General features: G+C 35.0%; 1 protein-coding gene across 5 annotated transcripts in view; it reads left to right on the top strand.

Moving 5' to 3' along the window:
* ANKIB1 (ankyrin repeat and IBR domain containing 1) overlaps positions 1-18,293 on the top strand; it is an 89,009-nt gene that overhangs the window by 44,784 nt on the left and 25,932 nt on the right. For all 5 annotated transcript variants that reach the window (XM_077174809.1, XM_054637813.2, XM_077174804.1 and 2 more), the window contains exons 3-6: positions 752-1,052; positions 7,299-7,481; positions 13,935-14,052; positions 17,479-17,687. In XM_077174809.1, coding sequence (XP_077030924.1) covers positions 752-1,052; positions 7,299-7,481; positions 13,935-14,052; positions 17,479-17,687 — 811 coding nt within the window. The remainder of the gene's footprint in view (positions 1-751; positions 1,053-7,298; positions 7,482-13,934; positions 14,053-17,478; positions 17,688-18,293) is intronic.

Consider the following 18,293-nt stretch of genomic DNA (forward strand, 5'->3'; position numbering starts at 1 on the left):
GCAAGGGAGCTGTATTGTGTCAGGTGTTGTTAGGATTCAGAGATTGTTGTGATTCTAAGAATCAGCCTGTTGTTCCCCTTTCATTCCTAAGGTGATTCTTTTTGCTGGTAATATTGTCCACTTTGAGCTGGCTCTAAAGTATTCAAGAGAACACTTGAATTCTTGCCAGCTTCTGTCACCTATATAGGGGAGAGTTTGCATTATGTCGTACTTCCATATTGAAAAAGTCAATAGTCATTCCTCAATGCATGCAGTGATGGGAGGAATAGTGTTTATAATATTTTAAGAAGTAGTAAGTGCTGCATTTACATCTGACTAAAGATATGGCAAAGGAGAACGAATTTTTAACAAATTGCTCTGTCGTTATCTATTTGCAAACTACCAAATGCACTACTATTCAGGACAGAGCAGAAGAAATAAAGTAGCTATTTCATCAATCTTATGCCTTTAAAACATTTATCACAATGCAACACACAATTGGAGAATAAACTTTCTCATATCCTGACAAAGTAGTTGTATATGGTACTTAGTGATATTTCAATAATTCGTCCAGATCTTTGCTTTCGACTCCAAAGAGAAATGGAGCAGAGCTGTCCAGTGGTATTTCTCTGTTAAAGAACATTTGTCACTAGCATGGGTGATCAGAATCTTTGCAAGAAGGAGAGTTACCATAATCCACTATTCCCACTTCAAGGAAGTGAATGGAATTATGTGCTAATTAGTTTCCTTCAATTTCTTTCCCTTGTTGCAGAACTTTCCTTTTTGTTCGAGATGGAAACCCAAACAAAAGGAACGTGCACAATGAGACATCTATGCACTTACTGTGCATGGGACCTCAGATCATGATCTCAGAGGGAGCTCTCCATCCTCGCCTGACACGACCCTCAGAAGATGACTGCAGAAGGGCTGACTGTCTGCAGATGATCCTGAAGTGGAAGGGAGCAAAGCTGGATGAAGGACAATATGAACGAGCAGCCATTGATGCTGTTGATAACAAAAAAAATACACCTTTGCACTATGCTGCTGCCTCAGGGATGAAAACCTGTGTTGAGGTAAAAGTTCATTTATAAGTTTATAAAAGTTATTTATAAGTTTATACATATATGAGTTATATACTCATAACTCATATATGTTATGAGTAATTGACCTGCACAATGCTTCACAAAGCTTTTTTTTCTTGGGGGAGGGAATCTGTTATGTTATATTGAATTAACTTTTAATTCTATTTTTCGTTAATTGGAAAAAATTGCAAACATAAACAGCCCAAAACATACACTGTAGAGAAAAATTAAAGAAATTGATTACCTATATGAAGAAGACTCGTGTAGGCATATAAAAATTGGAATTTATTACAAGACTGTAACAGTGGAGAAAAAGCTTTAAAGGTAGGCAAAGAATCCTATATGTGTAAAGAAAAGTGAAATAACTTGAGAGAAAATTAGAGCTCTTTTTATTTCGTTTTGCAGATGAGACTGGAAATACTGTCCATGTTTCAAGAACAGATTTGATGTCTTTAATTTACAGTGTCCAGCTTTTTTAATGTTTGTGAAAATAGGGGATAGTAATGAGTAATTGGGAATTACTTTTAAAGACTTTGCCTCAGATTTATTTTTAAACTATATCAAGTAATGAGAAATAGTATTTAATTGTGCTGGTAATTTAATATAAAGAACATGAGCAGACATCTAAAATTTTCAAAAACAGCTAACATCTTCATAAGTCTGTCTATTTTAACATCAAGATTTGTATTTTCAATGGCAACAATTACTTCACAGTTCAGCATTTGCGTGTGAAATTTACTTTTTTTTTTCTTCTGTTCATAATTTCATGTTTATTCAAACTGTGCTCCATAACTTATTATCATCAGCAAAGTTTAGCACCTCTTTTTTTACTTTCTCTTCTAGATAACAACTTCATATCTTAAACAGTCAGGTCCCAGAACCTCTGGGACTTCACTGGTGATCTCTCTGAAGTAAAAACCTGATGATCTTTCCTAACATTCTCCAGAGCTGGTTTTAGTATTGGTGTTACCTTTACTACCTTCTAATTTTGTACCATCACAGATTTAATCAATAAGCTGCATATAATAATAAATAGTTCAGAAGTTTCATATTTAAGTTTCATTAGGGCCATTAGAAGTACCATCTGATGCTGGGTATTTGTATTACTATTTGGTTTATTGATTTTTCTAGAACCTCTTGTGCTGAGACTTCAATTTGAAAGCCTTTCTTTTGTGTCCTTCATAAAGTGTGTGTGGTACATCCACAGAGAATCCAACAGTTCATACCAATTTTCTGCTATATGTAATATGAGATTGCTTTTACACTTTGTCCAGCAACCAACTTTACAAAAACATTGAAAGATTTACTGTGTGATGTTTTAAAATTATTTATTCTGGGTTTTTATGCCCATGTGTACAGCTCAAAAAACTGTCAGAGTCTTCTTTATTGTGATTTTGCATTTACCTTTCCCAGACTTTGTTCTTTACATATTCTTCACAAGGAGACAACTTCAGCTTCTTATTTTCTATATGACTCTGTCCTATTTTTCTCTCTTCACAGATTCTTCTGATGTTTCTGGAATTTTTTCCACACTTACTTAGTGCCACTTTTTGAAAGTAGGCAGTGGATTTCTTGACTTACTTAGTACTGATTTTTGAAAGTGGGCAGTGGATTTCTTGTTTTTTTACGGCTTCTGCATGTTTAATGAATCCTTGAGAATTGTTAGTGAGTGGTTCTTTGATAGCAACATTTTGAATTAGGTCTTACAGACTACTCTGGACAAAGTCAGGACTTGCTTCTCCTCTCATGTGTTTTCTGACTTTTGTCTATTACCTAGTCACCTATGTAGTCTGAAATTTTAATTTCAGAGTAATTTATTAGCTTATATATTTTCTAAATATAGTTGGGAGATGCAATGACAGAAGTTCCCTTTATTTTTGTGTTTTCTTCCTTGCAGCATTTTTATTCTTAGTAGTCATGTTACCTTTAGCAATAGATTGCTATGGTTTTAGTCAGGTCATTCACCAAAGATTTTTTTTTTTTGTTAATTACAGAATTGTATTCCACTGGTATTTCTTGACAGAGTTAGTTTGTTTATTTATCAATTTGTTTGGGGTTTATTTAAAAGAAGGTATATAGCATCACCTTCTCTATGATTCTCACATTATATTTGCTGATTGTATTCCACCAAGTTTCCAGATATTGTCTGGAAATATTAAAGTTTGTAATTTCAGTTCCCCGGCCTCAGCTGTGCACCCCTTGAACTGAATATTCTTCTTTACCTTCTGGTTTTTCATTAGTCTTTTCTACCGAAGTTCAGACAGTGTGTTTTTATTTCCAATATCCAACCCTTCTTTCATTCTGTTGGTATACAGATCATTCTTAGTTTTTTGAGCTTCTAATGAATGAAAACTCAGCTTCCTGATGCCATTTTTTATGCTATTATTTAAGCTTCTGCCTCTCTGGTTCCCTGCTCAGTACTGAGAGGAGTTAATAGGATGCTGCTGTTGGATGCTGATATTTAACCTCCAGTAACACAGACTGAACCTTGCCCCTGGACCTTCTCTTTTCCCTGTACCTTTTCATGTGTTATTACAGCTCCTCAAGCTCCACACCAGCAGTTTGCCTTCAACATGTGCTTAGAAATTATTTACATACTTACTGATTTTCACCAGGGAGGCAATTCACCCTGCAGTCTGTGCTAGCTGAAGTCTACAGTAGACCCAGCTAACTATATACATGGTAACTGAATGACATAGAGGTGTTGTCTGGCTCTTTCAAACAAAATAAGTCATGATTATAAGACTGATTTAGAGCCTCTTGTGATGTGATTTATTTGTAAACAAATATCAGGCTGTCTCCAAGGTCTGTGTTACTACTGCTTTTATGTTGATTGTCAAATTTTTATTCTTTCAGATTTGATAAAGAAGCTAATTGCAAAGGACTGTATAAGTTCTTCTTGTTCTCTTGTTTTAGTGCCACTTATTTGATCCAACTCCCTGATAAATTCTGCCTATAGGCATTTCACTCACAGGTGTTCTATCTACCCTTCCTCAAGATGAGACATTTGCTTTTAAACATATTTTTATTTACATTATTATATAATAGAGGACAAATGTGCATGTCATATGGGAAAAATGGGAGATAGCAATTAGCATTGAAGGACCTCTGAAAAATGTTGATGAAAAACACACACATAAAATGATTTGACGTAAGAAAGTTTGTTTCTGGTAGAGAAATGGTAAACGGAAGAAAACTTTTGTAACAAGTTTCCAATGCATTTCAATATCTAGTATTTACAAACTTAGGCTTCAGATTTACAAGGGATTTGAGCAAGGAGTCTTCTGCCTGGTTCTGCCTTCATATCCCTACATGGGGCTATACAGTGGTGTTAGAGATAGACACACCAGTTTAAAAAGTTTCAATTTCAAGAGAGTGAAGCAAAAGGTTCATGCAGTAAAATCCAGGCAGACTAATGTCAGAAAGAATCACAGCTGCTGCAGAGTGAATTGTGGTTCTGGAGCTGGGCTGCAGCTTTTAACTGCAGACTAAAGTCAATTTGCTTTTAACTCATCATAAAAGTTCATGGTTTGTGCTTCTTTACAAATTATGGTTGTATTTCTCAGTGTCTGTAATGTGATTCATTTGATAAATCCAGGTACTAGTCTGCTAGTTCCCCATTTAATTATATAAACTGGGTTATGTTATCTTAGCAATACCTATTGTAATTGAGTAAAACATTTCTGACTTAATTTGCTTTCAGTTTGTCTTTGAAGAAGAATTTACAGTCTGATCCACATGGATTGCTGTTGGCCAGAGTTATGTAGTCCTAACTAGTCATGGTTTCTGCATTAGAAGCACAGTGTACCCCTCCAAGTTCAAACTTCTTTATTTGCCCTACCATGGGATAGAAGACCTTGGATCTGAGATATCCTAAATTCTCCAGTCTGTTCTCTGTAGTCCTTCTAACTCCTTCAACAGGAACAGGTTTATGTACAGGAACACTACATGCCCTCAGCAAGCCTGAAACCAAGAGATCGGTGAAGGACTTTAACAATTATCTCTTTGTTCCTAGAAGTATTTGAGGATTAAAATTCTTAACAAAAAAAAATCAAAAAAAAGAGAGAAAAAAAACTGATCCTAATCCTCAAGTTGTCCTCCCTCTCTCCAGAAACTGAAGGTCTCTTAGAACCCCAGAAGTGCCTTTTTCCCATTTTTTGTGGTGGTTACTCTCACTTCAGAGCAGCATTCCTTTTTATTGTTTCCTTCAATTTTCACCTCTTTTTAGAAAAAACCCAGTTCTGTATCTTTGCCTATCCCCACCACACCCAAATAAGAAAAGGAAACCCCAAATACAGATCCTCTTGGGTGAAGTACCTACAAGTTGATAGTCAAATGTGCAAGTCAAATGTGCTCCATTCACATGTGTTAGATTTTTCCTCCAAGCAGAACAGCTATGTGGAACCCATTGCTAAAGATAGTTTGGGTAAAATTATGTGCTTACTTCAAACTACTGAATAGACAATAATAACTTTCATGCTGAACAGATTTGGTTTTATGCAGATACATTCCACACTATCACAGTATATTTGGCATATTAAACGGTATTTTTACAATTGTTTAAATGACTAATATGATTGTTTAGGTTATTAATCTCAATTAATCAAGCAACACAAGACTTTTGAACAGTGCTTTGAACAATGATGCCATATTCTAGAGAAATATGGCATCATTATTAAAAACATGTTGCTTTTCAAATTCCTCGTCTTGCAGATTTGATTTTGAGCTGCATAAGTCTATGGAATGTTCTTTCAAATGTATTTATCATTCTTTTTCCTCAGAAGGTGTCTCAGTTGCCTCAGTTAAATTTCTCTTGGAGGTTAAAATGAACAGACAGAGTGTGATACTCAGGTTAACAAAGTTTTGGCAATGTTAGGAAGTTTAGATAGAACAAAGGTTAACTGTTGGCTGTGTATCTTGGTAATTATCCCAGTATCATCTGTATTTCTGCCTGATACTCTGCTATGAAGATCAAATACACAATGACACTAATATCTTCTCAACTAAATCTTGTTGTTGCACTGGTTTGTGGTATTTTTGGATTTGTATTTTTTTTATTTTAGAGAATGTGGGAAAGGTTTCCCAATCTACAAGAATGAATCCAGGTTTGCAAAAGACATTCTGTATTCTGCAGTGAGATATGAAGGAAATTTTCTCTTCTACTGAAGAAGAAATTAAGGAGTGTCTGATCATGATCTAAAAGGCGTATCTGAAAACCAGATAATTTTAGAGAAGTTTAGGGATTTTTAGAAGTACTAAAAAATTAGAACCTGAGTTTTGAAATACCCTGGATAGTGTAGTTACAGACATCATGCTCTGAAGGGAAGATAATGTTTATAGACTTTATTTAGAAACAAGATGAATCATTTTAGTAATGATATAAAGGTGTCATAATAAATCAGCAGAATGGTCCACCTGGGCCTTTAAAATCTCTGGCATATGCTGTCCTTGCATATGCTGTCCTTGCTTCTGTCAGGTCAGTTTATAGCAGGAAACCAAGTTAGCAAGTTAAGGAGAGCAGCACAAAGGTTTGGTAGTTAGAGACTGCATTTTGGGAGGGTTACTGGCAAGACACAAGTCTGTTGAAATGGCACAATACTGCACTGTATTAGAATTGCTAGAATTAGCATTATTTCATTTCACTTTTTTCATGTCCTCAAAAACAAAGTACAGCTGCCTGTAGAATTTTGTGCTCCCTGTGAATCAGTATCCTCTGATCTGTCCTACCCAAGGAATCTCTTATTTTCTGTCAGCACAAGTGTACAAATGGTGGAGTTGTACCTGTGTAGAAAGAATATTTGAAGGTGTTTTTAGCTCCATCCTGATACATGCTTGAGGGCCTCAGACCCCTCATTCTCTGCGGGGCACTGACCATATCAGTAAAGAGAATTTTAGTCTTTAAAACCTAACTTATATATTGTAAAAAATTACCTTGTAATGTATTCCTTAAATTTTGTGGTTCTGTGGAATTACTGTGGATATAGGTATAATTATGTGTAAAAGCAAGCAGTAATTTATTTAATAACAATAGATAATCCTTGTTTCTAAATACCATTGTTATTATTATTATTATTATTATTATTATTATTATTATTATTATTATTATTATTATTGTAATAATTGTTCTGTTCTTGATTTGTTGGGGTTTTTTTTTGTTCTTAACTCACATGCCTTTTCTTTAGGGTGATATTAGAGTTGCTAATAAATAACTGCTTACTTTGCCATTTTACTTTTCAGCTTCTAGTAAAACATGGTGGAGATTTGTTTGCAGAAAATGAAAATAAAGATACCCCGTGTGACTGTGCAGAGAAACAGCACCACAAAGAGCTGGCTCTTAACCTGGAATCTCGAATGGTATTTTCACGTGATCCTGAAGCTGAAAGCATTGAAGCTGAGTATGCTGCTTTAGACAAAAAAGAGGTCAGAGGATACTTTAAATCTGAAGTATTTTGCACATTTATACTTGTAGCAGTTACACTGTGACACGAGTCTGCAAGTATTTCAGTAGGTACTGTACTTTGTACTTTGTATTTGTAAACAGTTTTAGCACAGCTCTGTATAATTTTCAGGCTAAGCTCTGAGAACATAACAAGTGCATTGTCAAAAGTAAACAGAAATTTTATTCCTATCTTATTATGTGGACTGTCTTGTGGGCTGTGGGGCTGGAAGAGATACAGTGAGGCCAGTAAGCTTGGAAACAGTTTCTCTAAACCAAACTTTTTTCTTTTTTTAAATTTTTTAAAATTTCTTAAGATGCCTTTTTGTCTCAAAAATTACGACAAAAGAAATTCTGAAAAGGAGAAGATCTGTGGAATAGAGTAGGGAAACTTTTCCTGGATCTTCCTGGACTGAGACTGGGTTGAATGTTACAAAAAACACTCAAAACTGACTAGTGCAGGACTTCAACATAGTGCATTTACTTTCTTGTTTTATAACATGGTGCCTGAAGCTACTGCATACCAGAGTTTGTATGAAAAACAGGTAATAACAAGTGGGGTTACTTCCAAGTAAACTTTTGAAAGAGGGAGACAATTCCCTACAAAAAATTGGCTTGAATTTTGTTATGCCTTAAAGGCAACTGTGATTCCATACAGATAATTTAAAAGACCATACATGATCAGATTTTAGTTTTCTAAAATTCCAAATAAGAATACATATATAAATTATATCATTCAGTAAATATTACAAATTAATTCTGTTTAAATTAAAAGACAATAGATTTCTCTGTGGTTACTCCCTTCACAAATAGCATGGCCTGGCCTTTTACTAGCTGGGCCCACTTATGACCTAATAATGTTTAAAAGAAAATACATGAATAGGCTTAGATCACATTAACTGTTCCCCTGAAAAATGCCACTCATTGTCACTTTTATTTGAAAGTAAGCAAGTCCTTGTAGTGTCCATTTAATTTTTTGACCATTTTTACTTGGATAAATTCAAATATAAACAGCCTTAATTAGATAGTTTATTCCTAGATGAGACATTTAGAGATGAGGTTTAATGTACTTAGTATGTTGAAATAGCAAATGTAATTAACTCATTTTAATTTCTCTAAATATTTCCATGTAGAGGCATCTAGATTGTACGAAGATAGTTTGAACTTACATTCTCTCTTGGCAGAAAGACTTCAGAAGTCTGCAGCAGTTTTTTGCCACAATTGCAGTTTACCACTCCTTTGGTTATGCAAGTAGAACTATTTGGAAGGTTATGTTTTCAGCTGGATCATAGCAATGTTCTGGCTTAAAAGAAGAAAAAAAAATAAAGAGTGGTAATATGTAACTGTATGATTTAAGTTGAATAATTGTTATCATATTTATACCAGGGGTTTGCTGGCATATACACCAGCACAGGTAAGAAGACAAGGAACTTACAGGTGTGGGTGGGACAAATTAAGAGCCACTTGAATAGGCTTTTCTCCAAGAGAAGATGTTGTCTCATGCCTGTTTAAGGTAGATACTGAGCAAAACCAGCTGGAAGACTTCAAAGGCCTGTACAATTGTCCATTTCACATACCAGGGCAGCTTTCCCATGTGCTCTAAATGTTCACAAGCCAAAAAATGTCAGCCTGGAATTTGGTACACCAATTGATGACCTTGGGGATTTACATAGAGCAGTTCTGTCTTCACATCCTCCCTGCTGATTTTTCCCCCTTTCTTTATGACTTTCCAGTGGGATAATTTCTCTAACATCTTTTTTATCTCTAAGAGAGCAAGTGCTGGCACAAGGTAGATGCCAAGAGCATTCTAGTTTTCTTTCAATCCTAGCCCTCAGAATGGCTCAAACCATTTGAAAGAACAGCCTTAGGAAGAGTAGCACTGAGCTGCAATCCAAATGACTGCATTTCCTCATCTTCCAGGTTGGAATACAAATGTCAGGGATGGGCAGTGCCAGCTGCACTTACCACTGCCTATGGTGATGCCCCTGTCAAAAGCCCCAGAGCACAGATGCTTCACCAAAATTGCCTCTCAAGAATGACCCTCTACTTTTTTTCTCTCAGTTTTATTTTTATATATTATTAAACACTGAGGGATGGAGTGTACAAAATGCTTGTTTAGCATAGTATTCAGCTGGTAATTGTTGCCATTCAACATCCTTCCAAAACAGAAAATATTCATTCATGAATAATTAAAAAACTTTGAACAGTAAGAAATAGATTTTTCAAAGGAACTGCATTTTTGAATGAAGGTGACAGGAAAAGATAAAACATTTGAAAACCATGAGTAGGATTTCTTCCCAGGCAGAACAGCTAAATGGGCTTAACTGCAGTGTTCAAGATCTGCACAGTAGTATCTGGAGTTATAGTACCCAGTATCTTCCCTTCAGAGCCTGCCATGTTTACAGGAGAGCACAATAATCCTTCTTTACTTGATTCTTTGCTCTTACTCTGTTGAATAATCTCAGAAAAAATCTTTGATATGTAAAATCTAAATCTATCTTTTAAATCTAATTGAAGATACACTAAATAATATGACATGAAGTGATTGTTCTTAAGCTGGTTTTATAGATTTTGGTTGTTCTTTTGCACAGTCTTTTACATTGTGATGTGTTGTAGCATGGGAGTGTATTTGTCTTGGTGCTGTATCCCTGGGAGTGCTCAGCCTGAAAGGGTCCTTCCTTTCAATCAAATCATGTGATGTTTTAAATTTACGTAAGAAACACCATGAATGAGCACTACCTCAGAGCAGATCATCCAGAACTGTTTTGGCTCTCAGTCAGACACAGTGAATTACTTATGCAATAGCAAAATATATAATTTCTTCATTGCTTCATTCATATGTCCCACTGACTACTGAAGAAATACACTGCTAGTGAGTGTATCACAGATTTATTGAGTGTATAAAATTGGAATGATTTTTTCAATTCCTGAATTGATGTCATATAAATATATAAGTAATATAAATACCATTAGTACAAAGAGTTATCTTAAATTATTTGAATTTATTTTGTCTCTACAGATAGAGAATGGTTTATGAAGTGAAAGAAGAGGACTACATTTACTTAAGATATATGTAGTCTCAGTATACATATAATGCATATAATTTTACTTGAATGAGTTAAATGGAGTAGAAGTAATTTTTTAATATATTACTCCATTAACTGCAGAACTCCATCCACCCATAAAAAAAGGATGTTTACATGAAGTGTTTTGTCACCATTTAATTATATATTCATTCCTGTAGCAAAGAGTTACTTTGCCCCTGTCTATTTTAATGGTGGTTTAAAAGTGAAGAAAGTAATAATAGTTTGAAATGAAGTGTTAAAAATAATCAGCTTACATACTAAAAGTACTTTCAGGAGAAAAAAAGTATTATTTATGATATCTAAGAATTGGAGAAGAAAAGAATTTCAAAGAAGGGCTTTTGAAAATACAGAAGTGTTGGAATCTGTAGTGAGAAGCTCAGCAATGCATTAAAGTAGTAACTCTTCTAGTATATTTCAAAATCATTATATTGTTAAATAATGCTAATATTGAACAATGTATTTTTCACAGCCAATGTCAATAAAGAGTTCCTCCATAAATGACCATTAATGGAGGTCACCAAACATCATAAACTCTAATCAAAATCCTTTACATGGATACAATCCTTTATGGCCTTGCAGAGATAAGTAATTTAGTGTTCAAAGTAGTTAAAAACAAACCTCTGTGATATTACATCCTGGATGTACATCCTCATAAGTAAAGACTCTATCTTCACAAATCTCTACAAGACTGTCTTGTACACATTAAATTTTTAAGGTTCCCATTGTATAAAGTCTTCACTCTGGAGTTTCCAGATTAACCTCCCTAATAGTACCAGTCTAAAATTGCTTTTCTTTCAGCTTCTTCTGTGGGCTCATATGTTATTTTATGAAACAAATGTCTGATGTTTCAAACACATTCTTAGAGAATATTTCCCTCATTACTTAAAAAGATAAAATTAGGATTCTTAGAAATTGAAGATCCAAAACTCCCTCCTAGGTTGTATGGAATGCTCCAGCTGAGGTAATATAGTAGTCTGTTACACAAGGGGGGATACTTGGCAGTGTTTGACCTAGAACCAATCAGTTAAATATAATTCTGAACATATCTGCATTTCAGGATAAAATACCAGGTCCTAAAATATGCTTATATGTTGCAAATTTAACAGAAAAGATATTTTTTCTCATGATGTGTATGGTCTTCAAGAATTGAGTATGGTTGTGCTGATGCAGCTGATTGCTTTACAATTGCAATTCAAAATGGAGTTCAGATTCAGTCATGACCATTCTGCTTCTATTTTTTTGCTGTACATGCTGCACAATTATAATCATTTTGGCACACAGTTGTTTCTATCCCTGTCTCTCTGAAATGTTTTTTAAAAACTATCTCTTTTGTAATAAGTTAAGAAGGTCACTCAAATTCCAGCATGCTGTTAATCCAAGTGGCCCAGATTTATTTCAGTGCAAGCCATTAACGTTCAGATTGTCCTTTACTGAGTCATGCATGATCAGCACTGGAAGGACACAGAGAAACTGCCTGAACTTGAGCAATCAAGAAAAGGTCAGGACACTCACAGGTCATTTCTCTTCTGCTTTGCTTGCTTTCTCCACAAGAGCAGAGACCCAGTGCAGGTCTGTGGAGCATTACTCTTGCTGATGACAAAGTTTCTAGTATGGAGAAGCACCTGTTTATTTCACTGATTAGCTAACAAGGAAACATCTTTGTATGAGTCAGTCATAAGTTTTAGATGCATTGTGGAGTTAATTATGATGTCTGGAATACAGGAAGCAAGTTACATTTTTAGGGTAGGTGTCTCAAAAGAACAAAATCATTTCAAAACCCAGGGTATCCATTCTCCCCATCACTTCTGCCTTCTGCAAGTTATCCTTAAAGGGGACAGCAGACTTTTACTTAGATTGTAAGCTTTCAGGACAGAACCAGTCTTTTGCTTTCTGCTTATTGTATGCATGCATACATTTGTGTCCTTACAATCTAGCACTGGTGAGTCCTAGACTATGGTCTACATAAAACCAAAATATAGACAGTAAATAATAATGCATAGTCTTAACTGTCATTATCTGTCACTGCTGCTGCTGTGTCCTTCTGTCTCCAATTGCTGGAGACAACTGCCATTTGGTGCCCAGGCTCCTGATTAGTTCTGAGCATGTAACACTTTATGTCAAATGCTTTAACTATTTTGTTAGCTACCCTTTAAATAAATAAAACCAGTTCATGTAAGAGTAGTGTTTTTTACATATCCTTTCTCTATCCATTCTCTTTACAGACACTCCCACTTTTTTTTTTCCTCTTCCTACCTATGGGGCATTTTCTCTGTGCAACACTAACATACATTATTTGTTTCATAGTCTTCTTTCTTAGTTTTAAAAATGAGTCTGTAAACATATGTGAGTATCTCTGTTCTCTTGGTTGGAGCTAATTCAGAATCCTAAAATTACTTCTTTTTGACTTTCTGATTTGACCTTTTTTAATGCTGTAATAAGGGGATGGATCTCCAGACCAGGAAGGCAGCTGGATGATCTGCTCTCTGTAGGGCTATGTGAGTTGGCCATTGTTTCTCAAAAAGAGTTTTGATATCTCCATGTACAATATATCCCCTGCCTTGGAGATATCCAAAAGCCATCTGGGCATCATCCTAGCTAAGTGACTCTGATTGAGGAGGAAGGCTGAAGCAAATGACATCTGAAGGTTCCTTCCAACCTCAATCCTCATAGTGTTTCTATGAACAACTAATTGCATGTCTCATCTGTCCCATTCAGGACTGACTTTGCTTCTGAAAGGGTGGATATTGCCTCAGAAGATCCAGATACTGGATTCTGCTCACAAACTTCTCACTGTCTAATGTCTCAATGTATCCTCCTTCAGACCAATTCAGAATTAACAGGTCTCCATTAACCTATAGTCAGAGAATCTATTTGCACCTGTCCTTTGTCTAGTTCTTCTCTAAATCCTTAGTTCAAATCTAGTAATGCATTCTCATACCTATTCCACAATACCTGAAGCCTAATGAGTGAATCAAAGTTCATCTAGATTATATGAAAATCTCACTTTTTCTTGTGGGGGAGAGACAGAGTGTCAGTGTTAGGCTAGCTTATCATTTGAAGATGGCTTCCTGCTATAATGGAGAACTTTAGAGAGTTCTCCATTATACCTGGAAGAAATGCTTTTAGATTTTGAAGTTTACAAAAATCATACTATAAATATTACAAAATGACAGTGTTTCCGTGTAGCTTTGCATGATCATTGGTGTGCACGGTGAACAAATTTTGTCCCATACTGCCTCACAGTTGAGATGGTGATCAGTGACAGTGCTTTGAATGCTTTCTTTTTAATATTGTATTAGAGACTAAATTGAAAACATTCCACATAAATTATCTTTTTTCTTCTTCTTCAAGCCATATGAGGGGCTAAGACTTCAAGACCTGCGAAGGCTTAAGGACATGCTGATCGTGGAATCTGCTGACATGCTTCAAGCCCCACTCTTCACTGCAGAAGCTCTACTTCGGGCACATGGTAATCCCAAACCTTAAAGGCTAAAAAACTGCTTTCAGCAAATTCAAACCCACAGCTTTATGTTTGCGCTTTATTTCCAAGGAAAAGAGAAGTAATGGTTAGTAGCAGGAAACAGACCACACAGTATTTCAGAAACAAATACAGCTGCAGTAGTCAAAAAATACTGAGGCAGACAGGGAAGCTGATAGAAAAGTGATTCAAACTAGGAATTATAATTGAGGACGGACTAACTTAAACAGTGTGGAAAACAGAACCACCCTATTTTGGTGAGAGACACAGGAGTAAAACTTACATGGTTTTCTATGTCAAAAAAATCAAATTCATCAAACTTGTTTTTGACTGACCATTGGTTTTCTGCCACTATGTATTTGTGTATAAAACCAGATCAACATTTTTAAATTTATTTTTTCTTGCAATAAAAGCAGTCTGACCATTGTAATAAGTGGTTGGAAATTGCCTTGAGGTTTAAATTATATGAGTGTATGTCTTTGGAGGATTTTTTATAGTTACACTTTTCATACAGGGTATGCTTTTCCATGTGCATATCTGTAACTCATTTATTTTCACTGAAATAACTCTGTATTCTTGTTCAAGTTAAACTGGGGTTGTCAGAAAGGGGATATACTGGATTCAGTGTGTTTTCTCCAAACAAAAGTATCTCTAAAACTTGCTGTAAGCTTTAGGCTTTGATTCAATGATTCAAAACTTATGCTTATTGAAGCATCTTCATTGTTACTTTATGCCAAAGGAACTACTCAGGCAGTTAATGGCTTGCGTGCTCATCACTGTGTTGCTGGATTAAGCTTTCATACCCTATTATTTCTGTGGGCTCCTTGTTAAAGTCACTGGGAGAGGGAAAAATGAAATATAAAGACATTATTTTAAACCCACAGCTTTTGGTACACTTTTATGAGGAGTTGTGGTACCTGAAACTCGTCTCTTTTATGTTATTTTCTGTAGCTGGTATTTGTGTTCCTTTTAACATTGAATTAAGTAAACATGAACTTGTGCCAGTATGATAATCTTTAAGGCATAGTCCTTAAATATTTATGTTGATTCTTTGTTTAATTCTTATATTGTATTTAAAATATGTGCAATATTTGAATGCTATGTTGTATTGCCAGAATAGTCTCAGTAAGGCTAAAAATTATAAATACTTGACTGAGTAGGCTCCATAACCTGTGCAGATATTTTGAAGAGGAAAATTGTGGCAATACTGTTCAGACTCTCAGCTCAGTCTGCAATTAGTTGAAAATCAGTGAGGTTGATGTAAATGGTGGAGAAATGTCTGCCAGCATCAAGCAAGCAGGAATTGAAAATTGAGAAGAAATCAGTCTGTGTTGGAAAGGTCATTCTACTGATGTTGCCTTAGTGATGTTCTGGTAACTTAATGCAATTGGCCAGTGTACAATTAGCAAGTCATGAGAAAGTCAACTATTTTGTCTGTAGCTGTATTGATTCAGCTTAGTAAAGGAAATAACTCAGGTGTTTGCAGAGGATTAGAGAATTAACATCAAATGACAAATTGTAATTTTTTTTCATTAAATCTTGAAATTCACAAAAGAATAACGTGAAATCTTGGTTTAATTCACACAAGGTGTGAAAAGCATGTTTTAAAATCTTGGATAGGTCATACATATATACTAAGTTTAATAGTTTACAGGCATATAATAGTTAATCCACTAGACTTTGCTTTCTTTCATTGTATCAATTTATTGACACAGACATTAAGAATGTATTTTCCTTTTTTTTTTACTTGAGAGACAGAAATATGTAGAATTAAAGCCAAGATTAAAAAAATGTTATTGTGGCAGTCACAAAGGCAGATAACTTTACAGTTTTTCTACAAGTGTTTTTCAACATTGGTTCTCTTTTAATTCAGTATACAGCAATGGATTTCGGGAAAAAAAATAGGCAATTCAACAAACATACCTTGTGTTTTACTGAAATTCATAAGTTAGTGAAGAGAACAAAGTAGATCCATTTAGTGACCTGCCTTAGCCCTTGCCTATTTTAAAGATACAGTGCAACAAAGAAGGTCAAGAAAATGTCTAGCAAACTTTATCTGTATCTTAACATCAGTCAGCCCCTCTCTGAAAGGTTATAAACTCAGGGTAGTATGAAAAAATGCTGATAAAATTTGGAAATTTTGACATGCAAGTGTGTGGGTCCATATCTTTAAACAAATGAAATTAAACTAACCTGTGATATATTTTAGCTTAGATGAGTAAGGATCTGATCAATAAACCATCTGCAGTTCAAAGAGGTTTTTTACAGAGGCAATACTTTTACTAAGTTCGATGCTTAGAACACATATATTTTTTCCCAGCACTAATATAGGATAAGAGAACTATCTTTTCCTTATAAAAATAAAACTAAATAAAAATAAAACACCTTTTGGTTAATAACATTGATGTTTCTTTGGGAGGACCCAGCACTTTAAAAAATCCTCAAACTTTAAAATAGTTATTTAAAGCAGTAGGAAAAACTGGGAAATTTCTAATAGTTTATGAACATCAAGTTTGTCTGATCTGCATGAAGTGTTCATGAGTTTAGATTCAAATCTGTATAGAAATTTGATAGATTTATACTTAAATGAGAACTTTTAAGTATTTTTGGTAGAAAAAACTGCTATTCTGAAGATATCTTTAGTATTAATCTTAGGAATCAGAAACAGAATGTATTTCAAACAATTGTGAAGAAAGATTTGATTTAGCTTTAAGATATTATATTTTGTTGGACTAGTTGTTTTTTGTATATAAATGGGCATTGTTAATTATGAATAAAAGTAGAACGTTCACTAACAATTATAGAATAAAATGTAGTGAGAATATATGAAATTTTCTTTGCACTCAGGTGGATTTTTTCCCCCCTTAGAAACACATAATTTAGATGCATATATATAAAGACTGGAAACTCATTAAGTCATAAATCTTCTTGTAATTAGTCTTCTTCCTGTATTTCCTGGCTTCATTAAAAAATACACAAACACAAACAAAAACACAACAGATAAAATGGAATCCATATTAAATAATTATGTTTTAATAGAATGAAAAAATAATGAAAATTCTTTGGTGTGGGGGCTGCTATATTTTCATCTGTCTGTGATAGTCAATACAATTCTGGTTTTCAACCGAGTCTTCTAGCTACTACAACTGCTGTAAATAAATAACAAAACTAATGTTAAGACATATTACAGGGAAAGGAGATGCTTGTCATGCAATTATTTACAAAAATGCATTGCATTACATATTATCTTGGAGTGTGTTCTCTGAAATGTAATGGCTAAAGTTCCATTCAATCACACGTCATTATAGTTATTTATTTTAATTGGTTTTGTTTAGTGTTCTTTTGAGGGTATAGTTACAAACTATATTTTAAGCATTGTCAGGTGCATAACTTCCTGTATCTCTGTATTTCTTGAAGACTGGGACAGGGAGAAGTTGCTTGAAGCCTGGATGTGTAACCCAGAGAGCTGCTGCCAGCGTTCAGGGGTTCAGATGCCAACGCCGCCTCCGAGCGGATACAACGCGTGGGACACGCTCCCCTCCCCGCGAACCCCGCGCACCACTCGCTCCTCTGTCACCTCCCCCGATGAAATCAGCCCCTCACCAGGAGACATGGACACAGCTGTGGTAAATTCATAAACAGAGCTTCAACCAGCAGGGCTAAACAGCTGATTTCTAAACACAGTGCACCTGTGTAGACAGGGGAGCTGCCAAAAATACCTTTGTGGAAGTCTGAAGTGTTTCTCTTTCCAAAAGTGGTGAACAGGGAAGATGACACCTTAAACATTCTATATGATAAAACACTTGAGCATTTGGCAAATACAAACCATTCTGTTTTTACCTTGGCTGTCATTCACAAACTCTCATTTTAGACAGCTGCAGTCACATCAGTGCATTTGGCTCTTTTGAACTTCTCATCTCATCCCTATCAAGATGTTCACTTTCATTGTATCCATTTCCCCGAATGTACGCGGTTCTGTGAACTCTGCCTTTTGAAAATTTTTTCTTTAGAAAACAAAATTGTCTTTGTCTGCATTTTGAAATGTCAGCCCACTGGTGTACTGTAAGCTTATAATTACTTTTACTATGTGTGGGCTGCTTCAAGCAGTTTACAAAGCTATTGCAAATTTGAAATATGAAAGCGCCTTTCATTAAAATCAGTGTGGCTCTTTTGGAAGACAGAGTTCTCTTTTTAATAATCCACAGCTGCAGCATTATAAAACTATTGCTCCA

The sequence above is a fragment of the Agelaius phoeniceus genome, chromosome 1 (genome assembly GCF_051311805.1).
Source record: "Agelaius phoeniceus isolate bAgePho1 chromosome 1, bAgePho1.hap1, whole genome shotgun sequence".
Classification (NCBI taxonomy): Eukaryota; Metazoa; Chordata; class Aves; order Passeriformes; family Icteridae; genus Agelaius; species Agelaius phoeniceus.